This window comes from Antrostomus carolinensis, unplaced genomic scaffold (assembly GCF_000700745.2).
Source record: "Antrostomus carolinensis isolate BGI_N321 unplaced genomic scaffold, ASM70074v2 scaffold41015, whole genome shotgun sequence".
Classification (NCBI taxonomy): domain Eukaryota; kingdom Metazoa; phylum Chordata; class Aves; order Caprimulgiformes; family Caprimulgidae; genus Antrostomus; species Antrostomus carolinensis.
Window position 1 is genome coordinate 15,128 of NW_010316458.1, and position 25,951 is coordinate 41,078.

Below are 25,951 nucleotides of genomic sequence, written 5' to 3' on the forward strand. Positions count from 1 at the left end.
ATGTTTCCTGGAACCCATCTTGCAGAGAACAGAAATTTTGCCTCAGTTCCTTTTTCTTTTTTCAATGAGTATATTTCCCCTAATGCATCCCTACTTGATTACCTTTCTATATTTCCTTCAGGGAAGACTGGAAAAGCCTGTCAACACTAGAGCTGTGGCTGACTGCTGACTCAGTGTCTGGAAAGAGGCAGCAGAAGTCGCAAGAACTCCCCAGTAAATAGCATCCAAGTCACATTTGGGCTATATGGCCTTGGTGCATTAGTTGAAGGGGATCAAGGGCTGGGGAGGATAAGAGGAAGATATTGTTGGTAGATCCTTGAGACTAAAGTGCCTGCTTTGTGATTACCTCAGACTGCAAAGCTTGGATTAAATGATCTGTCTTTTCTAGTCCTGTCCTCTCAACAGCACTAATCCTTACGGTAAACAAACTCCTATCTTCATTGCATGGTGCTCCTTTCTTAGAACAGAAAAAGAACATACATGGAATCTACACTAGTATGCCAGACTGGCATACAGAAGCCTGACTGTGGTGGGATCTCCCTTGGAGTTTTTCAGACAAAGATTGCAGTGTTTGGAGAAGTGAGCTATCTCTTGTGTTTTGTAACCATGTGAGCTGTCATGCTGCAGTGTCCACTGACATAATAGTATGTCTTATTTCTTGCAGGGCTTCCAAAGCAGCTGAGTCCAGGACCTTAAGGAATGTCATGCAGTAGGTGCTGAACTAACCGGCACTGAAAGAAACAGGAAAAGATGGCAGTCCATATTTGAAATAATTAAACACGTGGACTCTCGCTGATAAGAAACCATGTCAAAAAAAGGTCGTAGCAAGGGCGAAAAGCCTGAGGCACTGATTGTTGCCCTACAGGCTGCCAATGAGGAACTCAGGACCAAGCTAACAGACATTCAAATTGAGCTGCATCAGGAGAAATCTAAGGTGAGTGAGGGTTTGGTTGGTGTCTGCACTGAAGTTGAGAAACGCATGGAAAAAATAATATCACAGAAATCAACAAATGCAATGCAACACAACATTTTCTTACTGTGTATGTCCTGTTGCTTCCACGGGAAAGACTCCATTTTAGTGAGGTACAAGTTTAATAAGCTCTGGCCCTTAAGTGAAGCAATATGTGTTTTGTAACATCTTTGACCATATTCCTGTTAATAGGTTTCATCCTGTCCACTCAGTGTTTAGAAATTGTGTAGTGTTGATGTTTTTTGAATGGCTGTTATTTCAGCAAGACATGCCCTTATTTCAGAGTTACTTATTCCTTAAAGGTATACATGATAATCCATCCCTGCCTGCATTCTATTAAAATCCTTGCAGGCAGCATCAATTTTCCCACAGGTGATGCTGAAGTGACTTTGCAAAGAAGTGTACTTTTTGCTCTCCACAGCACTGCTCCCTCTTCATTTAGAGATGCTTCTAGCGGCAAGCACAGTACATCTGTGTTTTATAGTCAAAATACAGCTTTTGTGCAATAAACCCTTACATGGTAAGTGCTAAAGTTCTTTGAACGTGGGTGAGATTAAGGCAGTCTTCAGGCTTACCAGTGTGTTCTTTATGAGCAGTGAAATAACAAACGCCTGTTTAATAACTCCTGGTGAATTCGTATGAAGTTGTCTGGAGGCAATGCTAACTGCAGCCAGGCATCCCCCACCTGCAGTCTGGTAATAGCCATACTGTTTTTTCAAATGGAATATAATCAAAGACCATCAACCTGGGTCTTTGATTCCTTTGCAGATAAGCACATATCCTGGGCAAATAAACCCAGAATGGGTTTATAAGCCTCCTGGGCAAATAAACCCAGAATGGGTTTGGAAGCCTCTAGCTTCCAAACATGAATAACCACAAATCCTTTAGCCTCTAGGAGGTCTTTTTCATAATTTCTTTCTTTTAGGGTCAGATGTTCATGCCAATATATCAATGTTAATCATACTGGTAATCTCAGACAACTATTAGCCAGTATAGTGGAAGTTGGTTTGTATAATTTAGGAGAAGCTAAATGAAAACCAGTTCTGTGTTATCTGATGTTCTGAGAATCTCTGGGGGCATTCTCCCTTCACCTACCAGTGAGATTTATAGCCATTAATTTTTAACCTTTTAAAATAGATGAGATTTGCAAGCTACAACAAAGTGGACATCATGACTCTTTCCAATTCATTCTGCATCCTTTTCTTTCATAGATGGTCAGTTACAGTCTTGGAAAACGAGAAGATTCTTTTGTTTTCCTTGCAAGCTTTGGTATTCATGTGTTGCACACAGGCAAGGCTTAGTTATTCTCTTAAGGAGCTGCAGGTTGGATGCCAGAAAACTGATGGCCCAGGGAGTTTCTATAGAAGTGATCTGTGTAGTAACAGTATTTTAACATCTCATATTAGTTATATAGATGTGATTAAAAGAGGCTGCTTTTTAGTCCCTGGCTGCAAAATCTTCTTGTTGCATATGGCATGTGTTATTGCACATAGTTACTGCATCAACAGCCTCTGAAGTCCTCCAGAGAAGTCAGTGGCAGTTGCAAGTGCAGGCTGCCTTTTAAAAACATGTGTATTGAATACTTTGCTTTGAAAAGTTTTTGTGCATCCTAGAGCCCTGTGGAGGGAGTTCTAGGAGAATCTTTACAGATTTGTTTTCCATGGAGCCTTCTGAGGAAGATGCCTCTCATTTTTTAGATTCTGTTGCTTGTCAGAATGACTTTGGTGATTAAAACCAAAGTAAAAGTATGCTTTCAAACTTTTCTAATGGCTTAATTTGGGGAAGGTGTATCTGAAATAAGATGGGGATAGCATGAAAAGGAGAAAAAAAAAAAAAGTCAATCAGCTCTGCATGTAGCCGATAGCACTTCCTACCTTCACTAAATGTTTGCCAAGTAATCAATTAGGCCTCCAGGCTAGACCACCAGTGTCTCTAGGAGGGCTTTCAGGTGACCTACTACTATGCCTATTCATATTGACTGTTTTTTCCCCTGGTTTTTCTTTCTGAAAGGTTTGCTCACTCTGCCTTGTTCTTTATGGTCTTTATTTAAAAAGGAATTAACAAGGAAGTCTTACAATCTTTGAAACCACATTCCTTTTCACTGTAAATAACAAACCTACCTAGTTTTCTTTGAACTGAAACCATTCCTTATCCATTGCTTTCCGTTGGTGTAGATTCACATAAGTTTCTGTTGTGGAATTGCTCAGGGGTATGAAGTTGAACCTAGAGATATATTGGTGTAAGTGTACTGAGGACTGGTGGGTTGCTTTGTAACTTTGATTCCAAAGTTATGGACGAAGAACTTTAAAAACTGTTGTTAATGAAGAGCAGCAAAGGACATATTTTAAGTAAAGCTAGCTGTTCCATAAGTTTAGGAACCAGTGAAGCATGCTTTTCTGTAGATATGTGTTTATGAAGTGACTACAAATGCCCGTTAGAGCTCTATGTATGGGTGAGAACATCTGTAAAAGATGAAATGTTTCCTGGACTTTGACTTGCACTTAATCACAGTTGGGATTGTATAGAGGCAAGCACTTTTCTCTTGTCTGATTGGCTGCCCATGGTCATGATAGTTGTAGGAACCTTGCTATTTCTGAGCCCTCTAATTTTCTGGTGAATTTGACATTGACTGATGGGTTCAAAAGTTATTAGACAAATGTATGCATATACATGGAGTCTTATTTCCTAAGGAAATATTAAAAGTACATGTAATGTCGCTGCGTGAGGCAAGATACCTAGAAGACAGGGTTGTTTTGGCTTGAGTAAAGACAGTGTAAAAATCTGTGTGAATGCCCCAGGAATCGGACTGTATTTTGTTGTAGGAGGGTGGAGGATCATCTAGGGTCTGCAGCAGAGTCTTCCTCAATTTGACAGGGCTGTGTGTCTGGGTGGGCTTGTTTTGATAATATTATGTTGGTAGCAGGTGACTTTCATTTTATCTCAATGTAGGTTGCTAAACTTGAAAGAGAGAAGACTCAAGAAACTAAGCGTATCCGTGAGGTGGAGCAGCGCAAGCAGACAGTGCAGATCACAGAGCTAAAAGCCAAACTCCATGAGGAAAAAATGAAGGAGCTGCAGGCTGTGAGGGAGAACCTCATAAAACAGCATGAGCAGGAGATGACACGGATGGTGAAAGTCCGAGACAGTGAAATCCAGCGCCTCAAGTCAGCACTGTGTGCACTGCGGGATGGGAGCAGTGATAAAGTAAGGACAGCGCTGACTATTGAGGCTCGTGAAGAGGCCAGAAAACAGTTTGACTCAGAGCGACTTAAACTTCTCCAGGAAATTACTGAACTGAAGTCTGCCAAAAAGCAGGTAGATGAGGCCCTTAACAATATGATCCAAGCCGATAAGATCAAGGCAGGGGATCTTCGGAGTGAGCATCAGTCCCATCAGGAAGCCATTTCCAAGATCAAATGGGAGAGTGAAAGGGATATTCGCCGCCTGGTCAGTAACCAGAACAGTTCATGTGTTCTCTTACACTGTCATGAGTTTGCCTCTTGTGCCTCTTTTAGCTTTTTGTGAATAACAGAACTCTGCAATGCACCTCAGTTTGCAAAAGTATTACAGACTTCTTACTGTCATTTCTCAGCAGTAAATAGATCACCGTGAGTCAGCTAGAGCAACTGCTGTGATGGCAGCTAACACCTAAAAGTAAGAGAGTGATTGGCCTAGTCCATAAGGATTTGGCTTGCTGAGATGCTGACACACGTGCAATGCAAAGTGTTAGAAAAAGATTGTTTCCACCTGCACTTGCAGTTTGTTAGTTTCTCTAGCCCTTGTGATGGTATCCTAAACACATTAAACCATGGCAGGCAGGGAGATATCTTTTGTTTTGGTCTTGGCATTAGCCTTCAGTAATTACTGGGGAAAATGAACAAAATGAGGCCCAGCAGTGGTGCAAGTTGCTGTGTTTCCTTGTCACCTGGGGAGCTCGACCTGCTTGCAACAGTGGAAAGTTTGGCTTGGAAACTGGAATTCAAGATTTGACAGTTAAGTAAAAGAAATTATAATTTAAACTGACAAGAATTCTTAAAAGTCTGTGTATACTGGAGGTATTTTCTTGTGTTGCCAAAGTGCTCAATAATATAGTACAGACTAGTAGTGGTGGATTTTTCATGTCTACCTTCTGAATTTTGACCCTTCTTGTTACTTTGATCCCCATTTGCAGTTCTGTGTTACCATGAGGACAAACTGCTTTTCTTTTTTTTTTTTTTCCCCATCTGAAATTGAGAATCTATTTTCAGGATTTTAATTTGAAAGGAACTATAGTGAAATTCGGGATAAAACTGTAACATTAAGATCAACTCATGTTCCACCTATGTATTGTATGATTTTATCTTTAGCAACTGATGAAAGGCTTTTTGAAGGCTATTTACTCGCATAAAAACCTTGAACGATTCCAGAATTATTTTTATCTGACTTACACAAGTGGTTTCCAAATCCATTGTATTACTATCAGAGTGGAGGAAATTACATCAGAGTGACATCTAGTTAATGGAGATCAGAACCTAGCACTACTCATTTGAAAAATACTTTGGGAAGGATTTCAGCAAGCCTAGAAATCTACAAGACCGGAAAGTATCTTTGGCAGCTTCAGGCAAAATTTAGCATAGATATAATTCTTGTTTTCAGGGAATGATTCATATCATTCCCAGGTAATAGTACTTTCATTTTGCCAGAGTGATTTGCAAATTCTGGTTCACCAGATTTTCTTGAGCTCAGTAACATTAGGAGCTTTGTAGCAGTTTTTATGGTTGCAAGGCTTGTATGGGCTGATCTTATTCTAAGTTTTAATCTAAAATTTTCCTCTCAGCTATCATTCTTAAAGTTGCTGTGAAGTGAAATAAGAGGCACTTCTTTTTGTCTTGGGTTGTTCTGGCATGTTAGGCAGAAATGAAGTAATAATAAAATGAATAGTCTTGAATTTACACTCAGCAGAAGATTAATAACATGGCAATCAGCTTTAAGAAACACTGGATCTGCAGAGATCTTTGGTTTGTGAGAATCAGACTGTAACCTCTACTGTCTCAGCTAATGTAGCTTCATTTACATGAGCAGGAGCTGGTCTAAACTTTTTTGGGTTTGTCAGAATTTATGCATAATTGACCAAAATACGATGTAAAAGCCTGAACTCTTCATACAGTTATTCATTATCACACCACACCATGCTCAGTTCCTGGAATTCACTCTGTGTAAGACTGGTGAATCTGCTACCATGCCAATGTCTGGTTACAGCTGAAACCTAAAAGTGTATTGTTTTACAAGCCTGGTGCAGTACGATATAGCAGGTTTCAGTGGTGAACACTGCTATTAAGTAAGTAATGTATTACTAGATTGGAGAAGGCTGAAATGCTGTTGCCTTTCCACAGTAATATCGCTGTTCTGGTGTTTCTCTCATTCAGATGGACGAGATCAAGGCTAAAGACAGGATCATATTTTCCTTGGAGAAAGAACTGGAGACGCAGACGGGCTATGTGCAGAAGCTGCAGCTGCAGAAAGAAGCTCTGGATGAACAGCTCTTCTTGGTGAAGGAGGCAGAGTGTAACATGAGCAGTCCCAAGAGAGAGATCCCAGGAAGGGCTGGAGATGGTTCGGAGCACTGCAGCAGCCCTGTACGCAGGTTTCACTGGCCCCTGCAAAACAGAAACATGTCTGTGTTTCTCTTGCTTAAATATTTTCTCAGGCCCTGGGAAAATATTCCTACTCTTACTCATTACAGAGAAGTTACGTCCATAGATTCTTCAGGGACAATGCTAGTGGGGCAAAGCTTTGTAAGGCTGTTTGCTGAGTTGATCTATTTACAAATATAAAACGTCTTAAATAGTGCCACTTTGAAAGACTCATTCTGTGAACATAACTACCTGGATAGCATGCATCCTCAAAACCAAATAGAATTGGGAAGATGGGCAGGGAGAAGGCTGAGGGGTTGAATCCAGGAGACTCTTAGATCTCCCTCTTTCGCTGTCTTATTCTCTACATACACAGCCCTTGCTGTCATTCACAAAGCATGCAGCTCACTGGTTGTATGACTAAATATATGTTGCTTATGCAGCAGATGTGTATATACAAACACACATATTTACACATATACAAATGAGGAATAAGAAAGAAATGCAATTGGTACTGAAAGGGATGTCCTTACTTTTTCACCTGACATAGTGGCTCAGCAAATAGAAGCAATGTGTAGAAAAAGGCAATAAAATTTAAAATATTTTTTTTTTCTTTTTCTTCCTCATCATATAAAATTATCAATATCTGTTAGGTTGCTTTCTTTTTTTGTACTTGTTTTTTGTGTTTTTTTAACAATCGAAAATTTTCAATTACAGTATCTCCCAAACCAGATACTTTCTTCCAAAAATATATATATTTTTGCCAGCATGTTCAATACTGTAAAAATCCGTAAATATAATTTGTTGATGATGACAGCTTTCATTGACTGGTGTGTGGTTTTTGAGGATTCTTTTCCCAAGCACGTATTTTGAAAAGAATCAGTAACTGTACTATGTTGTTGCCAATGAACAGGACTTGCGCAGAAACCAGAAGAGGATAGCAGAGCTGAATGCCACAATCCGGAAGCTGGAAGACAGGAACACGTTGCTTGTTGATGAACGAAATGAACTGGTGTGTGAGCTTTGTACTATCAGACAGAGGAGGTCAGAAGCCATAGGGAAAGGCAAAGAGAGGAGGATCCAAGGATGACAGCCAGTGATGAATATGCTTTTTCCATCCATCAGGCTAGTCAGTCAGGAGGCTGAGGATTATTTTTATTTCTCATAGAATTAAACAGTAATTTCATTGAAGTTATGCAAGTATAAAATCACAGCAAAAGTTGAGGCAGAGAGGCTTGTAGGTTTCTATATGAATGCTTACGTTCACTCCTTGGCCTTTTGAGCACACAGCTGGTGAGATTTATCTTGTATATGAAATAAGGTTGACGAGGTTGAGAATAGTTAAGTATGGGATCTAGAGAGAATGGACAATGGTGAATTGATACCTTTATCTGATTTACTGCTAGGAGGTGAAACTTGTGTGTTGAAGTCAGCACCCTGGCTTTTTAACCTCTCTGTATTTCTACTTCTGTAATTAAGGATGAATGAGGTGGTGAAATTCAGCTCTTGATTTTTTTTTTTTTTTTTTCCCCCCCTTCTTTTCATTCCTAAGATAGGAATCCTAATGCACCCCTTTCATATCAACTTAGCTGGCTTGGATCTCCTCAATACTCTTAATGTAGTATTTGCAAAATAATGTCTTATCAAGATTGCAAATTACAAATATGTTAATGAGTCTATCTTCAATTATGAAAAGCTCTCAACCCCCAAATTCCTGTGATACTGCATCGCTTGGAGTCTGATGAGTCAGCTTGATTAGGTGTTGCATGTCGTTAAATATTCAGCTTATTTTTTCCCAAGGAAAAAAATAGTTTTAAATGGCTTCGAAGCTATATCTTGTACAGTATGACTGTAACGAACACATTTTGTTAAATGGGACCAGGAGTACTGCTGGAAATACCATACACTTTAAGATACATTCACACTAGAAACAACTAACTTCCTTCTTAGGGTGGGACAAACAGTTGTTTTGCCCACAGATGTGCTGATGAAAGATGTAACCACCTCCTAGCTGCTCCCTCCTTTTCTGTTAGCAGAAGGGATCTTCAGGTACTTGCTAACCTGCTTCAGACAATATCACTGGGTTGGTTTAAATAGCCTAGTGAGATGTTGTGATGATGTAAGCAAATGTGGTTAACTGTCCTTAATAGCTACAGAGAACTCTTGCAGTCCTTTCCTCAGCAGAACTGCAAGAGGCAGGCATGCATGTCCCAGTGACAAACAGTAATACAGAATTGGGACAGTGCCTTTGTTAGGTAGATCATCTGGGCACAAAGATAATGTCTTTCTGCAGCCACATGCCGTCTTCCTTGTCCTCCCTTAGAAAAATAAATTATGTCTGTAAAACACTCAGTATTATTGCATGGAACTAATTTTTCAGAGAAAGGGATCTTAGTTTAAACTCTGGTTGTGCCAATACTGGAACTTCCAAGCATGCCCTAAGATACCTTCCTATCTTACAGGATTTGTTGTTTAAATGTTATGTGATATGTTGATCAGAACGAAGTTCACTGTGCATGTGCACAAGTATTTCACTGTGTGGCATTAAAAACAAGGCTTACAACTATTTTGTTCTTGCTGTGACTCAGACTGAGTAGGTACCTATGCAATTCTGTCTTTCAGTGGCTTTCTTGCAGATAAAGTACATGTCACTTTGGACTTTTGTGGCAGCTTTGCAGTTCCCTGACTGTATGTTGGGTTGATTCGTTTCTATGTCTGAGTTTTCCCATAGATAAAGCCATCTTTCAGAAACAGATGTGCAGAATTAAACTTTGAGATTTGTAGATAAAGTTATGGAAGCTGTAAGCATCTGTTCCATTAAATCACTGTGTCTGGCATTTTACTGGGACAGTAGTAGTCCAACAGGGAAGTAATAATAATACTTCTAACAAAGGAGGGAGAAAAAATACCTTTTATTTGCATTATTTACAATTATTAATTGCTATTATCAATCCAGTTGAAGCGTGTCCGAGAAGCTGAGAAACAGTGTAAACCTCTTCTGGAAAAGAACAAGTGCCTCATGAAGAGAAATGATGAGCTTATGCAGTCTTTGCAGCGCATGGAAGATAAACTCAAAGCAGTCACTAAAGAAAACATAGAAATGGTTGGTACTGAAGAGCAAAATGAGGATTACTGTATGATCTATGTCTCTTATGGTGGCCATGTGTGCATAGTGTATGCATGTATGTATATAGAGAGAAAATATGTTGTATATAGTGTGTAATACTATTGATAAGATATAGCCATACTTAGGTCTGTATATAATAGACTTACATACTGTAAATACTGTAATATGATGTTGTGTATTATGCATACATGTGCAATATATTTAAGTGAATGCATAATCACAGTCTTTAATACTATCCTTAAAATTAGAATATTGAGTTTCATTTGTTTTAAAAAAGGCAAAAGAAAAAAATACAGTTGTATCATTGAGTCATATCTCACTGTGCATCTGGAACTCAAAAAGGCAGCTGTTAAGAGTGATGTTTTCTGCCAGCATGATGTACATCTTTGAATGTACATGTTCTTGTTAGAGCTGATGATGGCAAAGTTCTGATCTGCCACTGGGTGCATACAATCTTTCCATAAAACATGCACATGGTAGATGGATGTGAGAAAAGGGAGAATGGTGGTGTTATAAATATGGCTAGGGTTATAAATGTCACATATCGGGGCTATCTATATGAAGCAGGATCAAAGTAGTTATGTCTGTGTCTCCTTCAAATGGAATTGCCTTGCATATCAGTCACAATCCTGTCCCTACACATGCACTGATGTTGCTTTGGCATTAATAAATAAAGGAGGTGGAAGTTCTGGGTTGCCAGATGTAAGCTGACAGGCTGAGAAGACTTCCCCTGCTAAGTATGTTTGTGTGTCTTGTCAGCAGCTTGCAATAGCCACTGTCCTCATCTTGAGCAGGCTGACTGTTCCGTAATGGATGCAGCTTTCCTGACAATTAGGATGAGACAATCACATTCACTTTCTTGTCTTATAGAAAAAAGGCTTTAATGTTACAAGGTTAATCCTCTTTAAGGCTCTGCAATTCACCCATGCCCAGAAGACAGATGAACTTATTGCTTGTTAAGTGTCATGGGTCAGAATTCTTTTTCCACAGTTGTGGTAGTACAGATCTCAGACCCCTGGGACAGAGAAGGAATCTGTGCATTAGACATCAGTGGGCAGCACCACTGGTGTGTATATGCACCCACAGCACCTATGTTCTAACTTAGCTCCCTGACATCAGCTCTTCATAGATGCCAAAATTATGGAAGTTAGCAAGTTTTGGATGGCTAGAATACTTCTCGCAGGCTGTAGCAGGCAGGATGTGGACTTCTGGTACTACATTTTTTGCCTTTCCTCCTCTTCTGACTGTATGAATGTCTTTCACATGACTAAAGCATGTCCATTTCCTCACTGTATATCATCATATGATGAGTATCAATAAGGGCATAGGGTCATAGGAATAGATACTATTTCCTTACCCACTGGACAGATAGGGACTTCAACTATATCTCTCATATGTTGGGGCATCTTGATGCGTGGCAAAGGAAGAGCTATGGTGTATGACCTTTAAGGGCTGCTGTAGAGGCTATATTGCCACACAATAAGTAAATACAGAAAGCTTTGTTGTTCTAGGTGAAGAACTCAGCCTTGCTGTGCTGCTTAATTGTTAAGAAGTGTTGACAGGTATTAATGTTGTAGCTGAAGCATATTTAAAGGACTATACAGCTTAAATTAAAGATAATGTCTAATTTTTAACTGAAAGGTGATCTTTTTTTCTTTTAATTACTGGACCTTATTTTATCTGTTTCTTCTCACCACAGAGAGAAAAAATGACATCACATCCTCCTCTAAAGAAATTAAGATCTCTCAATGACCTGGATCAGGCTAACGAGGAACAAGAAACTGAATTCTTAAAGCTTCAGGTCATAGAACAACAGAATATAATTGATGAGTTAACAAGGGTATGTCCAGAGCACCAGGAAATTAGGAATAATTGTGTACAGTTTGCCAATGATAGTATTTCTTCCTATAACTAGAGGTTTGACAGTTAACATCCTATCTTACTTTTAACACCTGTGAATTTTTAGATGTAGGTGTGCTTGGGTGCAGTTTAACTGAATTTCTAGTGGGGCATCAGCCCCTATACTCAAAAGTATAATTCTTGTGTGTGAATTGAGCTCTAGATATGAACGCAGACTAAGAACTGTGGAACTTAGGAAGATAACTATGTGTTCAAAAGGCAGGGCAGTGCTAAGCTGTTTTACTATTATAACTAATCTACCAAAAAAAAACCAACCCAGGAGGCAGGCATACAGTGTGGTACCACGCACTGGAAAAGTGTGTGCTGTTAGATAGTGGTTCACTAGTTCTTCTGTCTTTTAATACTAACAATCCCTCTTTCGGCTGACTTTGCATTATGATGTTGAGGGGAAGGAGAAGGACTCCAAAACAGGCTGTTGCCTCTTCTAAGACATCATTGCTAGGAGTGGTGAGATCAACGCTACCATCATTTAGTGACTCTGAGACAGAGGCAGCATCTCCTCTGCAGGGAAGGCAGACAGCCTCTCATACAAAGCACAAACCAGCCCCCTGCAGCAGTGGGGCCTCCCAGTGATTTTTAACAGGAAATCTATCAGTGCCTGTCATTTGACAGCCTAGCAAGGCAACTGCACAATAAGGAGGGTTTGGGTTTTGGGGGATTTTTTTTTTTTTGCGATCTCTCATCTTCACTTCTTCAGGTGGTTTTCAGCTGACACACATACAAATTTGGATATGAATCCTCCCTTCCACCTGGAATCAGATTCCTGGTTGAACAGAGAGTTGGTGGAAGCCCAGTGATTTATTTCCTCTGTAGATCTGGCCTTCTACAGCTGCAAATGAGAGAGAGTAACTTTTTATTCTTATTTTCCAGGACAGGGAGAAACTCATTCGTCGCAGAAAGCATAAAAGGAGCTCAAAGCCAATTAAGGTAAGAGGAAAAACTGTTTTCAGCTTATAAAAATACTAGTGGGCTCTGTAGGAAAACACACTTTAGTAATCGGATTAAAGAAAGCTTTGTGGATTATAACAATCTGCTTTAGTGATTGGGTTTATAAACACCTTAGTTACTTTGGGAGAGCTTTTTAAGTTCACTTTGAAATTCAGTTAAGGGTGCATAGCAATTTTATTTTCGGCAAAACGGGGCTTTTTCCCCCCTCCTCGCTGAAATAGTAATAATCTTCCTTCTCTCTGGTTTCTGTAAATACTGGTCTCAAGGTCTGTTATGCTGAGATGTATTAACATTTACAGAGACCTTCCCATCCACTACTGTCTGTTTTTCACAGCACATATGGACTAAAACAAAGTCTTTGTGCATCTTTATTCTTCAAGTGGAATTTTCTGCTTGAGAAATTGTCATTCTCTCCTGTTCAGTTCCACAGGCCTTTGGCTACGCCTTGTATTACCCTGAATTGGGTCAAGTCCAAAACTGGTATAATTTGCAACCATTTTAGAGCTGTCAGTAGTGGTTCAGGTAGCTCCTTTATCAGCTAGATGTGAATAATGACTTTGCAACAGCCATGTTGCACTTCCAGAAAATGGAAATACTGTGTAGGAAACAGAGCTTGGTTGCTCCTTGTCCTCCAAGGACATGCCTTAGTAAGTCAGCCATGTTTTGTGAAAGTAATGCGATGCTCTCCTACGCACAGAGAATTTCAGACCAGTAAATCCTAGATGTGTCATCACATTGTTTCTATATGGCTTTTGAAGTGATAAACAGCAGACGTAACTGGGAGACAAGGACTAAAAAAAAATCAGTCAACTTTATTTCTAAGCCAGAGATTAACATGGGAGAATATGGCTATTGTCTTCACTTGGAAAAATAAGGAACAGAAAAAGTTAATATATGCAAAAGGTTATTGGCATCTTTGATACATCTTTTTTGCGTGATTCAAATTCCAGGTTTAGAAGGTTGTAACCTGTCAGCAAAAGTTAAAATGTTGTATAGCGGAAGTGCATCTTAAATGCTTTTTGATCAGTTTGTCTGCAGAATTATTCATAAGCCAAGTGCTTAAATACTCAAATCTGCATGATCAAGCATCTATATGACTCGCAGTTTTCTTTTGATTTAATTCAGTTACTAAGATTGGAGATGGTGAGGTGTCAGATATACAACCAAACTGTAGTGTAAGCAATCTCTTATGATGTATGTCAGTTACTATAGTACTGGAAAGATGTGTGATATAAAAGTTCCTTAATACTGGTTTTGTATTATCATAGCTTTCACTCACTTAGCACCAAGATATTAAAAATAACAAGTGCCTGTAGGAGAAGGGGGATTCCCTAATCTGCACACGCTTCCAGGTCTTTATGGTGTTATCTTTGCACACCAGTCTGCGTGTTGGTAGATGTCTTCTGAACAGCTTTGGGTTTAACAAACAATTTTCCTGCCTTCCTTCAAGGGCAGAGACTTTTCCTTTAGTGTGTTGCTGCTCCCATTATGTTTTCCAAGTTTTATGCTAAGCCAGATCCTCAGCTTAGAAAAATTAGTCAACGAACACATTCTCTACCAGCACAAGACCTCATCTTCAATATGAGGTTCCCTTTGGTTTTGTTTGGAGATGGTAATTGCAGGAGTAGCCCATTGCTCTTTTTTCATGTGTTGCCTTTTTTAAGTACCTAGCAATGTGATTTTGAACTAACCTTTCCCCTCCATCAGAAACTCATGCTACCTGTTTCCAAAGACATTCAGAAATCATGTTTTTCCTTCTTTAGAGACATGTGCTGGATACAGTTTTTGGGTATGATGATGATTCCATGGACTCTGAAACATCCTCTGTGGCCTCATATAGAACAGACAGAACACCAGCAACCCCAGATGATGATCTGGATGAGGTAAGATCTGACTCTTTCCATAGGCAAGGACAGGTTTTCAAGAGACTTCAACTTCCAAACGAAGTGGCTAGGCTCTCAAAAACACTTAGGTTTTTATAGTGTGTGATAAGTTCTTCACTAAGTTTGGCCTCGGTTTTGGTTACTGATATATTGAAATGCTGAGAGGTTCTTTCAAAATCTAGTCCAAACAGTCTACAGCTACGACTTCATTGCAATCTGAAATTATTTTTTTCCTCTCCCCCTTCAAGAAAATAAATCAATCACATTTAGCTTAAAGACATATAAATGCTGTCTAAATTCCACATTCTTATTACTTCATATCACAGCAAGCTCACCAAAAAAAGCTATTTGAATCAAGACATGTAAACCAACTATTGTGCTTAACAAATCACACTTGCATTCTTTGCTTTGGCAGTGCTCTACTGGTGCTTAGATGTGTTCTTTCTTATCCTTCAGGGTTTAGCAGCAGAAGAATCAGAGCTACGGTTTCGACAGCTGACAAAGGAATACCAGGCCCTGCAGAGAGCATATGCACTACTGCAGGAGCAGACAGGAGGCATCATAGATGCTGAAAGAGAAGCCAAGGTCAGTATTTGAGGGTAAAAGCATTTCACTGCTATCAGGACATACAAACCCCTCAAAATTATATACAAGGGAATGGAGTTACATACAGCATCCATACAGCTGAGAGATGTCTGTTGCACTCGTTTGCTGACTACATTAAGACAATTAAGAATGGACACAATCTCTTGGTTTACAAGGGGCTGTCCTCCACCTGAACCTAAAAACTCTGCAGTTAGGCAGGCGTGCCAAAGCTGGCAATTCTGCAGTTTGGCACAGTTCACAAAGGCACACATTGCACCAACTTTAGGAATATTCACCTGAATGTTTATAACAGAAGTGCAAATTACATTCAAATTTGATTGTGATGCAGACTACAGTAAACCTTCCAAGGCTAAAAATCTTGTCCCTCTAATAAAATCATAGAATCATTCAGGCTGGAAGAGACCTCAGGTGGTCTCCAGCCCAAACTTCTGCTCAAAAAAGTGTCATCTGTGAGATTGCAGCAGGTTGTTTAGCACTTTGTCGAGTCAGATCTTGAAGATGTTCCAAGCAGTTGTAATTGCTTCTTTCCACTACCTTTTGCCACTCTTATCTGCTAAGGACTTTTCTTTAATTTAGGGACTGCCTCTTACTAGGATCTTTGAGCAAAGCCTATCACCCAGAATACCTGAGCTTGTGTTTTGCTACTCAAATGCAATACATGGTAATAATGGGCTTAGGTGGGCAGAGGGGACTGATCTACCACTCGAGTCATTTGTCTGCCAGTCTGAGGGGTGGCACAAAACATCACTGAGCCAGAATGTGTGTAATGGTTACTCAGTCAGTGAAAGCAACAGCATAAATCCAGACTCTGTTGTGTTTGGTTTCCTTTCAATACCAGTTGCATTGCTGTTTTTGTTACTGTTTAATGATGTGCCTGACTTCAACAGGCTCAAGAGCAGCTCCAAGCTGAAGTCCAGAGATATAAAGCCAAAATAGAAGATCTAGAGAAAACTTTGGCACAGAAAGGGCAGGTAAGCACTTCTTGTGTATTTTATTTTCCTATTTTGGATTTTACCTGCTCTGCTTACAAAATACCTAGCACAATTTCAGTATAGATTTCCATGAGATGTAATGTTGCTGTTCAGTAAACAGACAAGTCTAGCAAGTTCAGAAGTCTTGTTACAGCTTGGTAGACTAATACACTGTTATTCTGTAAATTACAGTTCATTCCTGTAGGATTTTAAGGCCTGAATATTGTGGCTCCAAATTTCAATAAACATGCCCAATTTCATACAGTTTGATTATTCTGTAATAGTACGGCTTCATCCAACAGGATTCGCACTGGGTGGAAGACAAACAGCTTTTCATTAAGAGGAACCAAGAGCTTTTAGACAAGGTATGTTCCCCAGTTTTACCTGCTCACTCTGAAGGATCTTACAATACACTTCTTGGGCATGCAGTCAGGTGTTTACGGGTGTAGTAGAGGGATAGAACTATGGACAGGATAACACATGGAAAGACAAGCCCTCTCCAGCTCTGCTCAGGCATTGTTATTGCTGGCAGTTGCTGATGCACTGGCTCTGCTGGTAGGCTCCAGCTTGGGAGCTGGAAGCTCTACTCGTCACTCTGGCTCTAAGGCGCAGACATCTGTGTTCCAGTAGCATTGCACTGAATAGTCTGCTGCTGCACTGGCAAGGTGTTTTGAGCTTTAGCTTCTGGGTATGAAACAGAAGCAGAAATGCAGCCACACTCCACTCTGACACCAGGACCCTTTCAGACTCCTAGTCTCTGTATGTTCTGTATGTTTTTCAAGGGCTTAAAGTCATCCCTAGGTCCAGTGGAACTTGTACTGCTCAGTCTCTTGGTCCATTTAGGAATATCACCTGTTCGTGTGTATATATATTTGTACATATGTATATATTTTTCATCATGGAATGTAAGGATACAAATCTAATAGCTTAACCTGACACTTCTGTAGAGTTAACGTCCCCACTGATCGTCACTAGGATTTGATTCTTTTAGGAAAACCTCTAGCCTAAGCATTTTGTTATGTTTAGGAATTTGATAGGCAGAAGTTCACCTGTGAGCCAAAGACTCAGTGAGGTAAAACAGCAAGTAGTGAATCATCTATAGGGTCTGGATTTTGCACGGCCTATGCTATCTGGACTGCTACTTGTTAAATATTTAATGTTTCTTGTAAGTGTCACAAAGATCCTGAATTTACATATTTCTATTAGATAGAGAAACTGGAGGCAGAAAACAACCGTCTGCAACAGGAGCTGCAGGATGCCCGAGACCAGAATGAGCTGCTGGAGTTCCGCAACCTTGAGCTGGAGGTGATGGATGAGCTTGTTATGGTAGAGCTGGTGGCAAATTAAACTAGTGCACTTGCATTGGACACCAACTTCAATTAAGTGTTTACACCAGCATTGTAGTGATATAACAGAGTAACAAATCAGGACCAGCATTTTTAATTGTGAGATGGAAGGGTGTCAGTTCTAATATCCTGGAAATAATGAGCTCCATACTTGACTGGTTCACCTCTCTCTGAGCTAGGTGCCAAGTGTGCATAGATAACCTTAGCTGGTTAATGTCAGCATAGCTCTTAGTTACCACGCCTGTGGATATGATTTTTCTTGTACTTTGGAGAGCAGTCTGTTGTCAATGTGCTTTGTTCCTATTGCTGGCCTGAAGCCTACTAAAACTAACAGAAATTAATTACATTTGAATTAACCAAATAAACAAGGCTTAAACCCCATCCTCACGTACTTTGCTCAGGGCTGCATCCTGTTTCACAGCTAAGATCTCTCCTGAGAGTAGGCATCCAGTTTTTGTGGGTTTCTTTTGTTTTGTTTTGTTTTTTTCATGAACTTGAGCAGGTCTTGGAGGAAGAAGAAATGTGAATGAATGAAAATAATGTCCTGTAAAATAATTGGCTCGGATTTAGGATGCTATCCCACTTGGTATGCTTTTTTTCAGACTAGGTCTAAATGTTTCTTTCTTTGACTTGTAAAATTAAGAGCTTGGCTTTGCAAAGCATGATATAAACAGTAGATATGGTATTTAATGAGTTCTGTGTACATCTCCTTCATTCTAATGTGTTCTCTGGCATCTTTGCAATTATTTTCAGGAAAGAGAGAGGCGGTCGCCACCGTTTAATCTCCAGATTCACCCATTCTCAGATGGTGTGAGTGCTCTACAGATCTACTGCATGAAGGAAGGGGTTAAGGTAGGTCAGTTTCATAATGCAGCACTTCTAACTACAGGAGTGGTGTAGGCTGCCCATGTAACCCATTACATTCATCTCTGCTAATAGTTCCACTAAACTTTAAGCATTTGAACTCAGTCTAGCATAAGAGTGTGTAATGACTGACACAATTGAATTGGACTTGTAATTTTCACCAGAATGATAAAACCTGGCTCAAAGGCAACTGAAATCAGTGTGTGATACATCTCCATAGAATAAAACAAAATAGTTGATTTCAACCTGGTTCATAGGAGGGACCAATACTGCAGCCATGATAAAATGTGCATGCCATGCCTTTACCTTATTCTCTTTTTGCAGGATGTCAGCATCCCAGACCTCATAAAGCAGTTAGACATCCTGGGTGATAATGGGGTAAGTTAAAGTGGGAGATACTTTCCCTTTCCAAGCTGCATTTTGTACAGCGGAGTAAGTGAAATCTATAATTACCATGACTATCTTCTAAGATTCTTGTTAAACTATGTAAAATCAGAACAATTCATTTAAGGAGTTTTTATTTCCATGAGTTAAGCATTTGTGAGATTTCAGTAGTCAGACAACTAGTAATGAATTAGCAGCTTTAACATCTGGCTTAGCAGACAGGGAAGAATGTCCAAAGGCCATTGATATTTGGAATTGTGCCTGACTGCACTCCAGGAAAGCATGTGAATTAGTTTGGCAGTCTCAGCCAACCACATCTTCATCAGGACTAGGATTTCTCTGCAAACAGTTTCATAAATAGGCAAGAATTATCAAATCTCCTGTGGCTTTGTAAGTGGGCATTGCTGCCCACTTCAGTCATCCATGTAAAAGAGATTATCCTGTATCTCTGGCCAGCCATTTTAAGAAAGTGTATAAGAAATAAAAATGAAGGATCGTGATTGTCCATTCATGTGCTGGTGTAAATCAGCATTGTTTTTACAAAAGCTTTAATGGAAATTCAGCTTTGTAAAACTAGCATGAAGACAGACAAATGGATCTAATTTTACTTTACACTTCTCATAAAATGCAATGGAATGAAAAGATATAGTTAGTCCATATCATGCAGAAAGGCAAAAGCAGTGTCCTCTTTAATATGTTAACAAACGCTGAATGTTTTGATGGGAATACGATACACAGTACTACAGGGATGCCCTGAAAACTGTAGACCTAATCTGTAGCCTGGATTGTCTTTATTTATGCAGGAAACTGCTGCCCATTTTCTTCTTCCCTCTCTTTCTCTTCATAGAATTTAAGAAATGAAGAACAAGTGGCCATAATTCAGGCTTCCACTGTATTGTCCTTGGCAGAAAAGGTAAATTGTGTGCTTTTCTCATGTGTTATCTAAGGTCTCATCTAACACTGCAAATTTTCTGCTCTGTTGTTGTCAATATTGTCAAACCTTCTAGTGTAGGAAGTGATTTCCTAGATAAAGTAAACTGCCAGCACAGTTGTAAACACCTGAGAAATCAGCAAAAATATCAAACTCAGCTGGCCCAAGCTGTGAAATCAAAACAACTGCAAATATAAAAAGAATGTAAAATGGAGCTTACAATTGTAAACTGAATGAAAAACCATCAGACATTTCAGCTATAATTAGTTGTAGTGTGGGATTTCTAGTCCTGAGACTTCCAAAGCTCCTGAAGGGATCTGTATACAAGATTTCCACTGAAAGTATGTGTCTAAGTTCCTTGTTTTGGGAATTAAAAACAAAGTAAGGGTTGGTTAAAATTGCTTTTGTGGCTCGAATGCAGCGCACAACTTTGTCAACGTGACAGCTTCTAAGGATTCTACTCAATTTCTCCTCAGCAAAGAGAATTGCCTTCTACCCAGCAAAGCTGTTTTTAAGATTCTAGCATCCCATCCTGGGCGCTTGTCCATGGGTTGAAATGCGTTCCCTGTCCATCCAAGGAAGTATGCTTTTCCATCTTCCAGTGACGCAGTAATGGTGATTCTCTTGCTGCTTCTCTGTCAAGTGCTACCTACAGACATTGCAGTTGCCCCTGTCACAGGAGAACAGCCTCAAGATGGGCCCAGAACTAGCAATAGGTTACTAAAAATAGGCTAATAAGATTCTGTAGCTGTCCCACTTGCCAGTGCTCTGTGCCTAGAAAACAGCAGGTTACAGCTCTCATTGTCTTCCCTCCAGTGGATCCAGCAGATTGAGGGAGCTGAAGCTGCTCTGCATCAGAAGATGATGGAACTGGAAAGTGATATGGTAAGCAAACTGTCCTTCATACATAGTTTAGGGGCAAGACAGTGTATGTGTCACATTTAGTTTGTGTGCCAAAAGATAACTAAAAAGGTCTTTTGGCAAATTAAGTATGCAGGCTTTCTCTGATTATTTGTGAATCCATAAAATTGTTACTAGTTTGGTTCACATGCAACAGCAGAATAACATGGAGACAGAAATAGTGAAGGTTTGAAAACTTTCTCTTTCCATGAGGATGACTGTTTATTAATAACTATAGAGGGCTTAAAGGTTGCTCAGTGATTTTCAGAGATGTAAATGACCACACTCTTTGTGGTCATTTAAAATAAGAGAGGGCGTATCTTTAGAAAAATCACACAGAAACCCTAAATTACACTACTGAAATGCCAAGTGATATCACTGAAATCAACAAAGAGATGATGGATTTAGTTCCATGTAGAATCAGATGTATTATCATACAAAAGCAATCCACAGCTATTTTCCCTTCCTTTTTTCCTAGCTGAGTAAGATATTAATAACTCTGCAGAATGTCAGTTGAAGACCAGTCTCCTAGTCCTGCCTGAATCAGATATCTGTAGTTGATTTAATAAAACTTTTCAAAATATTTTAAGTAACTAATTTATTTTTCTGTCCAAATCATCCTTCATTGTAGGAGCAATTTTGCAAAATAAAAGGGTATTTGGAGGAAGAATTAGACTACAGGAAGCAAGCTCTTGACCAAGCATACATGGTATGTACAAAGGAAATTCTACAGCACATACTGGCCAGCACTGTGACAGGACACAGACTCCTGTTGGATCAGGAAGAGAGGTTTTTGCTTTTTTTCTTAGTACCTTTTTAAAATTTGTTTTCTTTCTAATGCACTACCATGCAATCTGCACACAGCTTCAACATGACACCTAGCTTTTTCATGTCACAAAAAGGCAGATCTCCTGAAGTCTGAAACTTTTTTTCAGTTAAAGGCAGATATTGTTCACTAATGTTGGCTTGTCCAACTGGAGTCAGTGCAACCAACTGGAACTCAGATCTGGACTCTTGGCTGTTTTGCACATGTGATAGCAAGAAGACAATATGCCACACAATGTGAAAGTTCCTGCGGTAAACACTGCTATATCGCATTCTGATAAACAGGTCTGATAACTGGTTGTGCAAGTTCGTCATGTTTGGTTTGTCAAACCAAATGAGAATGCTCATTGATTAGCAGGATTAAGAGCAAAGTAATCTGACAGAGACCTTCCATTTCCCTCTTTTGTTTTTTGGCGTAATGGGTCAAAATTCTAGAATTGGTGAAATACTCATCTTTACACTTAAAAAATAGGTATGGAAATTCTGTCCAATTCCTAATAATCTCTGTGACTGCTTAATAAAAAAGTCTGAAGTGAGAGATTCAAATGAAAATTCATATTAAAATATCTTAAAAATAAAAGTTAATGTCCTTTTGTCAAAACACTGAGCCATTTTATGAGTTCTGTTTTCCACGTTTTTGCACACTTGAGCACAGGGACCACCTCTCATGCAGGCACCGGAATCTGCCACCAACCCCCCAGTTTCCACTGTGTTTTAAACAATGTTTCATCTCTAATTGGCTTTTGGTATTGCATCAATCAGAGGATCCAGGAGCTTGAAGCCACCTTGTACAATGCTTTGCAGCAAGAAACGGTGATAAAGTTTGGGGAACTACTCACTGAAAAACAGCAAGAAGAGCTGAGGACAGCAGTAGAAAAGCTAAGACGTCAGATGCTGAGGAAAAGCAGAGAATATGATTGCCAGATTCTTCAGGAGAGAATGGAACTGCTCCAGCAGGCTCATCAGGTAAGAAAAAGGAACCATGCACATGCTAGTTCTACTCAGCTTTGCTGTATAAGAACATAAGCTGAGGTCAAATTTAGGCAAGCTGCAGGTCATGAGGGAGCCTGGCATCTAGTTTTTTGAGTTGTTTCATATTTTGTGTCTTTACTGCGTAAACAAACACATGTGATAGTAACTTGTGGAGAATTGTTTTGGCATATTTTGAGTCTTAAAATTCCATACCAAAATTTTCATCCAGAATTCTGTCCACATTATTCTAGCTTTGTAGTACAAGCGGTGATCCCTAGTTATTGGACTGGGCACAAGAAGAACTGTATGAGTGAGTGCTTCTGGCCTGTGCTACACAGGAGAGCTGTGTGGTTTTCCAGACACTCCTGTTCTGTCCTCCCACCCAAAGTGGGCAGTTGTTATGTTTCACTGCTGAGATATAAGTACTACATTTCATGTTGAAAGACCGATGTTTTCTGCTCTGCAAGCTGTGAGGTCCTGAGCAAAACAGCAAATAGTAACAGCACGCTGGTTAATATGACAGCTGCACAATGAAACAAAACTTACTTCAAGTGTTTATGGCAATAAGAGAGAAAGCATATGCCCAGTGGTTAGGGTTTCTGGTTCACAGGACAACTTAGTTTTCACAGTCCTGCCTGATCCTGAGTTGGAGACTTCTGACTGGTCTTCTTACCAGGTATGTGCAGCCCGAGGAGCTTCTTGATGTCAGCCATGACTGCTGCCCTGATTAACACTGCCACAGTAGTTCTGGCTTCTTTAGCCAGCCTCAGTTGCAGATGGAGCTGGGGAAGGCTGAGGCAAAGGAAGGAAGAGGTGGTGTTTAAAAGCTGCCATGAGCTAGTTGTCTCGCCTCCAGACAATTAGGAGGATGGTCACAGGGGTGCCATCTGCTCTTCAGGTGCCAGGGACTCCGGGTGTCTCCTGGTTTGCCCCTTTGGATCTCTGCTGGCAAGCTGTCTTATGCCCTGGCTAAATAGAGAAAAGATACTGAGATTCAAGGCCTCATTTTTCATACTTAGTAGTTCTGTTACCTATTCTGTGGGATCTCCGTTCCCAAGGGGCCAAAGTTTAACTCATGTTACATTATTGTTTCTAGAAGTACCTAGCTTTGCTAAAAAAAATATGCCTTGTCTATAAATTACATATATCCCACTCACCACAGAATCAAAGTTTTCATAGTATTGTATACGTTTATCATTTCAGATCTAATAATGACACTTTAATCCTCTTTCAACACATCAAACTGACAAATCTTAATGAATCATGATGTAATTCTAAAGAGTATAACCACGATCTTACACTTTCCATCTATTTAACACAGGATTAATATAAAATAAATAGATTTGTTAATTCCTAGGTTTTTGGCACTTGGGACATTTAAGTGACTTGTTCAAATGGAGCAAATTTACTGAGAATTTAGTCTAGACACTTTCTCTTCTGATTTCCAGAGAATCCGAGATTTAGAAGATAAAACTGACATCCAAAAGAGACAAATTAAGGATCTGGAGGAAAAGGTTGGTTCTGTTAAACTTCTGAAGCACACTGATCAACTTTTTTGAATGTAATGACCTTGTTCTTTTGAATGCACATACAAATACTGCCCATGCTATTTTTGATATTTTTGATGGCTTTGTGACTCCAGTCAACCCATGGTGGTTCATAGTGACAGTTATACCTCAAAATTTCAATATGGTGCTAGTTATAATTAATCACCAAAATTAATGGGATCTGTTTTTCTAAGCCTGGGAGGTGGTACTTCCCTAGAACTAACAAGGAACCATAGAGTGTTCTCTGAATGTGTAGTTATTCTAATTGTCCTACAGACTGCAAAAATAATCCTGATGCTCACGTGCCATCACCTTTAGTTTTTACACAATCTTCTTTTTCTTCTGCAGTTTCTATTTCTATTCTTGTTCTTCTCTCTTGCCTTTATTCTTTGGCCTTGATGTCAATGTGCCTCTTGGAAAGGTAAGACTATTTTATTTATTTCCTGAAAGCTAGCACTTCTTGCACAGAGCTGGAAATCACATCCTTGTGTTTTCTTGTGTATGTCTGGAGTCGGAGAATTCAGCAGGTCATTGTCAATTTGTAATAGTTCACAGTGGAGGGTCATCACACTGCTGAGTTGACACAGGGAGTTGCAGTCAGACCAGCACCACCTAACATACTTGTAAGTGAATTGCCAAAGCTTGCTGGTGATACTATGCTATTCAGAACTGTAAAACTAAAAGCTAACAAGAATTTCACAGTATAAAATAATTGCAGGTGAAACTCAATGTTGATGTTTGCAAAGTGATGCAGATGGAAAATAGTTACAAATCTCAACCATATGCACACTATGGTGTGCTCTGAACTGACTCTCGGGAGATTATAACAGGCGGAGCTCAGTGCCCAGAAGTAGGAGAGGTACAAAGAAGGGCAGGGAGACAGAGATGGAAGGATTTTTCTGGCTCAGAAAGCAAGACACTGTTAAAAGGAGGTATGGGAGAGGTCTAGACCAGACCTCTAATTTAATGTTTTCTTGGACTGAGACATCAATATACGTGGAGGTTGGGCTGAATGGGGCATGAAATATAGGAAAGAATTAGAGGAACGTGGACAGGTCAGTGATCACAGCTCTTGTAAACAATGGCCAATATCATTACAGAGTTGCTGCTATTTAAAACATACTGCCTTGATTCAGTGTACGTGAAAGAGATTAAGTGCATACTCACTAATGTTCCTGCTGCAGGATTTCTGGGAACCATGACACAGCACAGCAGCTGTGAGATATTTTGAGTGGCCATGACTGATGAAAATTTTATTTTACAGTTTCTTGCTTATTCATAGTGGGAAAAACTTCAGAAAGTCTTCTGAAACAGCCAAACTATGTATAGGCTAATTTTAAGAAGACTAAATTTTCACAGTACACAGTAGCAGCAAATAATTCTATAGGAGTGTTTTTTCCTGTAAAAGTCCAGAACAAGCAGCCAACCTAGAGGAAGAGTCAAAAAAAAAAAATAAAAAAATGATTGGATTTAAGGTGCACCATGAAAACTCACAGGAACTGACAGTGGCATTTGCAAGAACCTGTCTGCATGCGTGTTTTCCCATTTGCCTATGCTGTTGTCCTTTTTTAAGTTTCTGTCACAGCTATGATAAAGTCCTTTTAAAGTGTATAAGAAAAAATGGGGCAATAAGAGGTTCAGAATTTTCTGGATATGCAGTTTGCACCTGTATTTTCCACCTTGTATGGGTATGGAATTGGTAGTACTCACTTTAAAAACTTCCTGCCCACCCAGGCAACTTTCACATTTGAAATAACTCAGCAAAGGTGAGCGTGGCATGGGGAGTGGGCCATCAGCATTTCTGGTTCTTAGAACTACTGAGATATGTCATCAGGAGGATCTTTGCAAAAGTGCATTCATGGGATGCAAGTTAACTGTGTTAACCTTATCATAAGAGACTTCAAACAGATCCTTGGTTTAAAAAAAAAAAAAAGGCACAACATCCTTGAAATGTATCTAGAGAACCATTTGATAACGAAAGGTGTTTGGTTCTGTTCATGCCTTGCTGCAGTTTGTCCTTTACCAACCTTTTAACTAGCTGAGAGCAAACCACGGTGCAATCACAGATGATACTTTCTGGTTTCTTTCTGTCTCAGAGTGAGCACAGCTCTCAGTGCTGTACTTTTCAGATAAGGAAGGACAAGC

General features: G+C 39.6%; 1 protein-coding gene across 2 annotated transcripts; it reads left to right on the forward strand.

The window, feature by feature from the left end:
- Positions 1-805: 805 nt before the first annotated feature.
- On the forward strand, positions 806-25,951 carry LOC104518223 (janus kinase and microtubule-interacting protein 2). Of its 2 annotated transcripts, XM_010168279.1 has the most exons (21): positions 806-934; positions 3,920-4,417; positions 6,376-6,585; positions 7,496-7,594; positions 9,539-9,685; positions 11,409-11,549; positions 12,500-12,556; positions 14,341-14,460; positions 14,917-15,045; positions 15,954-16,037; positions 16,340-16,402; positions 17,244-17,342; positions 18,137-18,235; positions 18,572-18,625; positions 19,479-19,544; positions 20,379-20,447; positions 21,094-21,171; positions 22,050-22,253; positions 23,708-23,773; positions 24,155-24,227; positions 25,903-25,951. In XM_010168279.1, exons 1-20 carry the CDS (start codon positions 806-808, stop codon positions 24,203-24,205), a joined length of 2,463 nt encoding a protein of 820 aa, XP_010166581.1. In that variant the 3' UTR covers positions 24,206-24,227; positions 25,903-25,951. The 2 variants fall into 2 exon arrangements, with proteins under 2 accessions (XP_010166581.1, XP_010166582.1); XM_010168280.1 differs by lacking the exons at positions 16,340-16,402; positions 25,903-25,951 and having other exon boundaries at positions 24,155-24,205.

Excerpts from the sequence above, each read along its gene's own strand:
- LOC104518223 (XM_010168279.1), top strand. The coding sequence starts at position 806 with ATGTCAAAAAAAGGTCGTAGCAAGGGCGAAAAGCCTGAGGCACTGATT. Across the intron at positions 18,626-19,478 it reads ACATCCTGGGTGATAATGGG|AATTTAAGAAATGAAGAACA; the intron begins GTAAGTTAAAGT and ends TTCTCTTCATAG. Across the intron at positions 23,774-24,154 it reads TTAAGGATCTGGAGGAAAAG|TTTCTATTTCTATTCTTGTT; the intron begins GTTGGTTCTGTT and ends TTTCTTCTGCAG.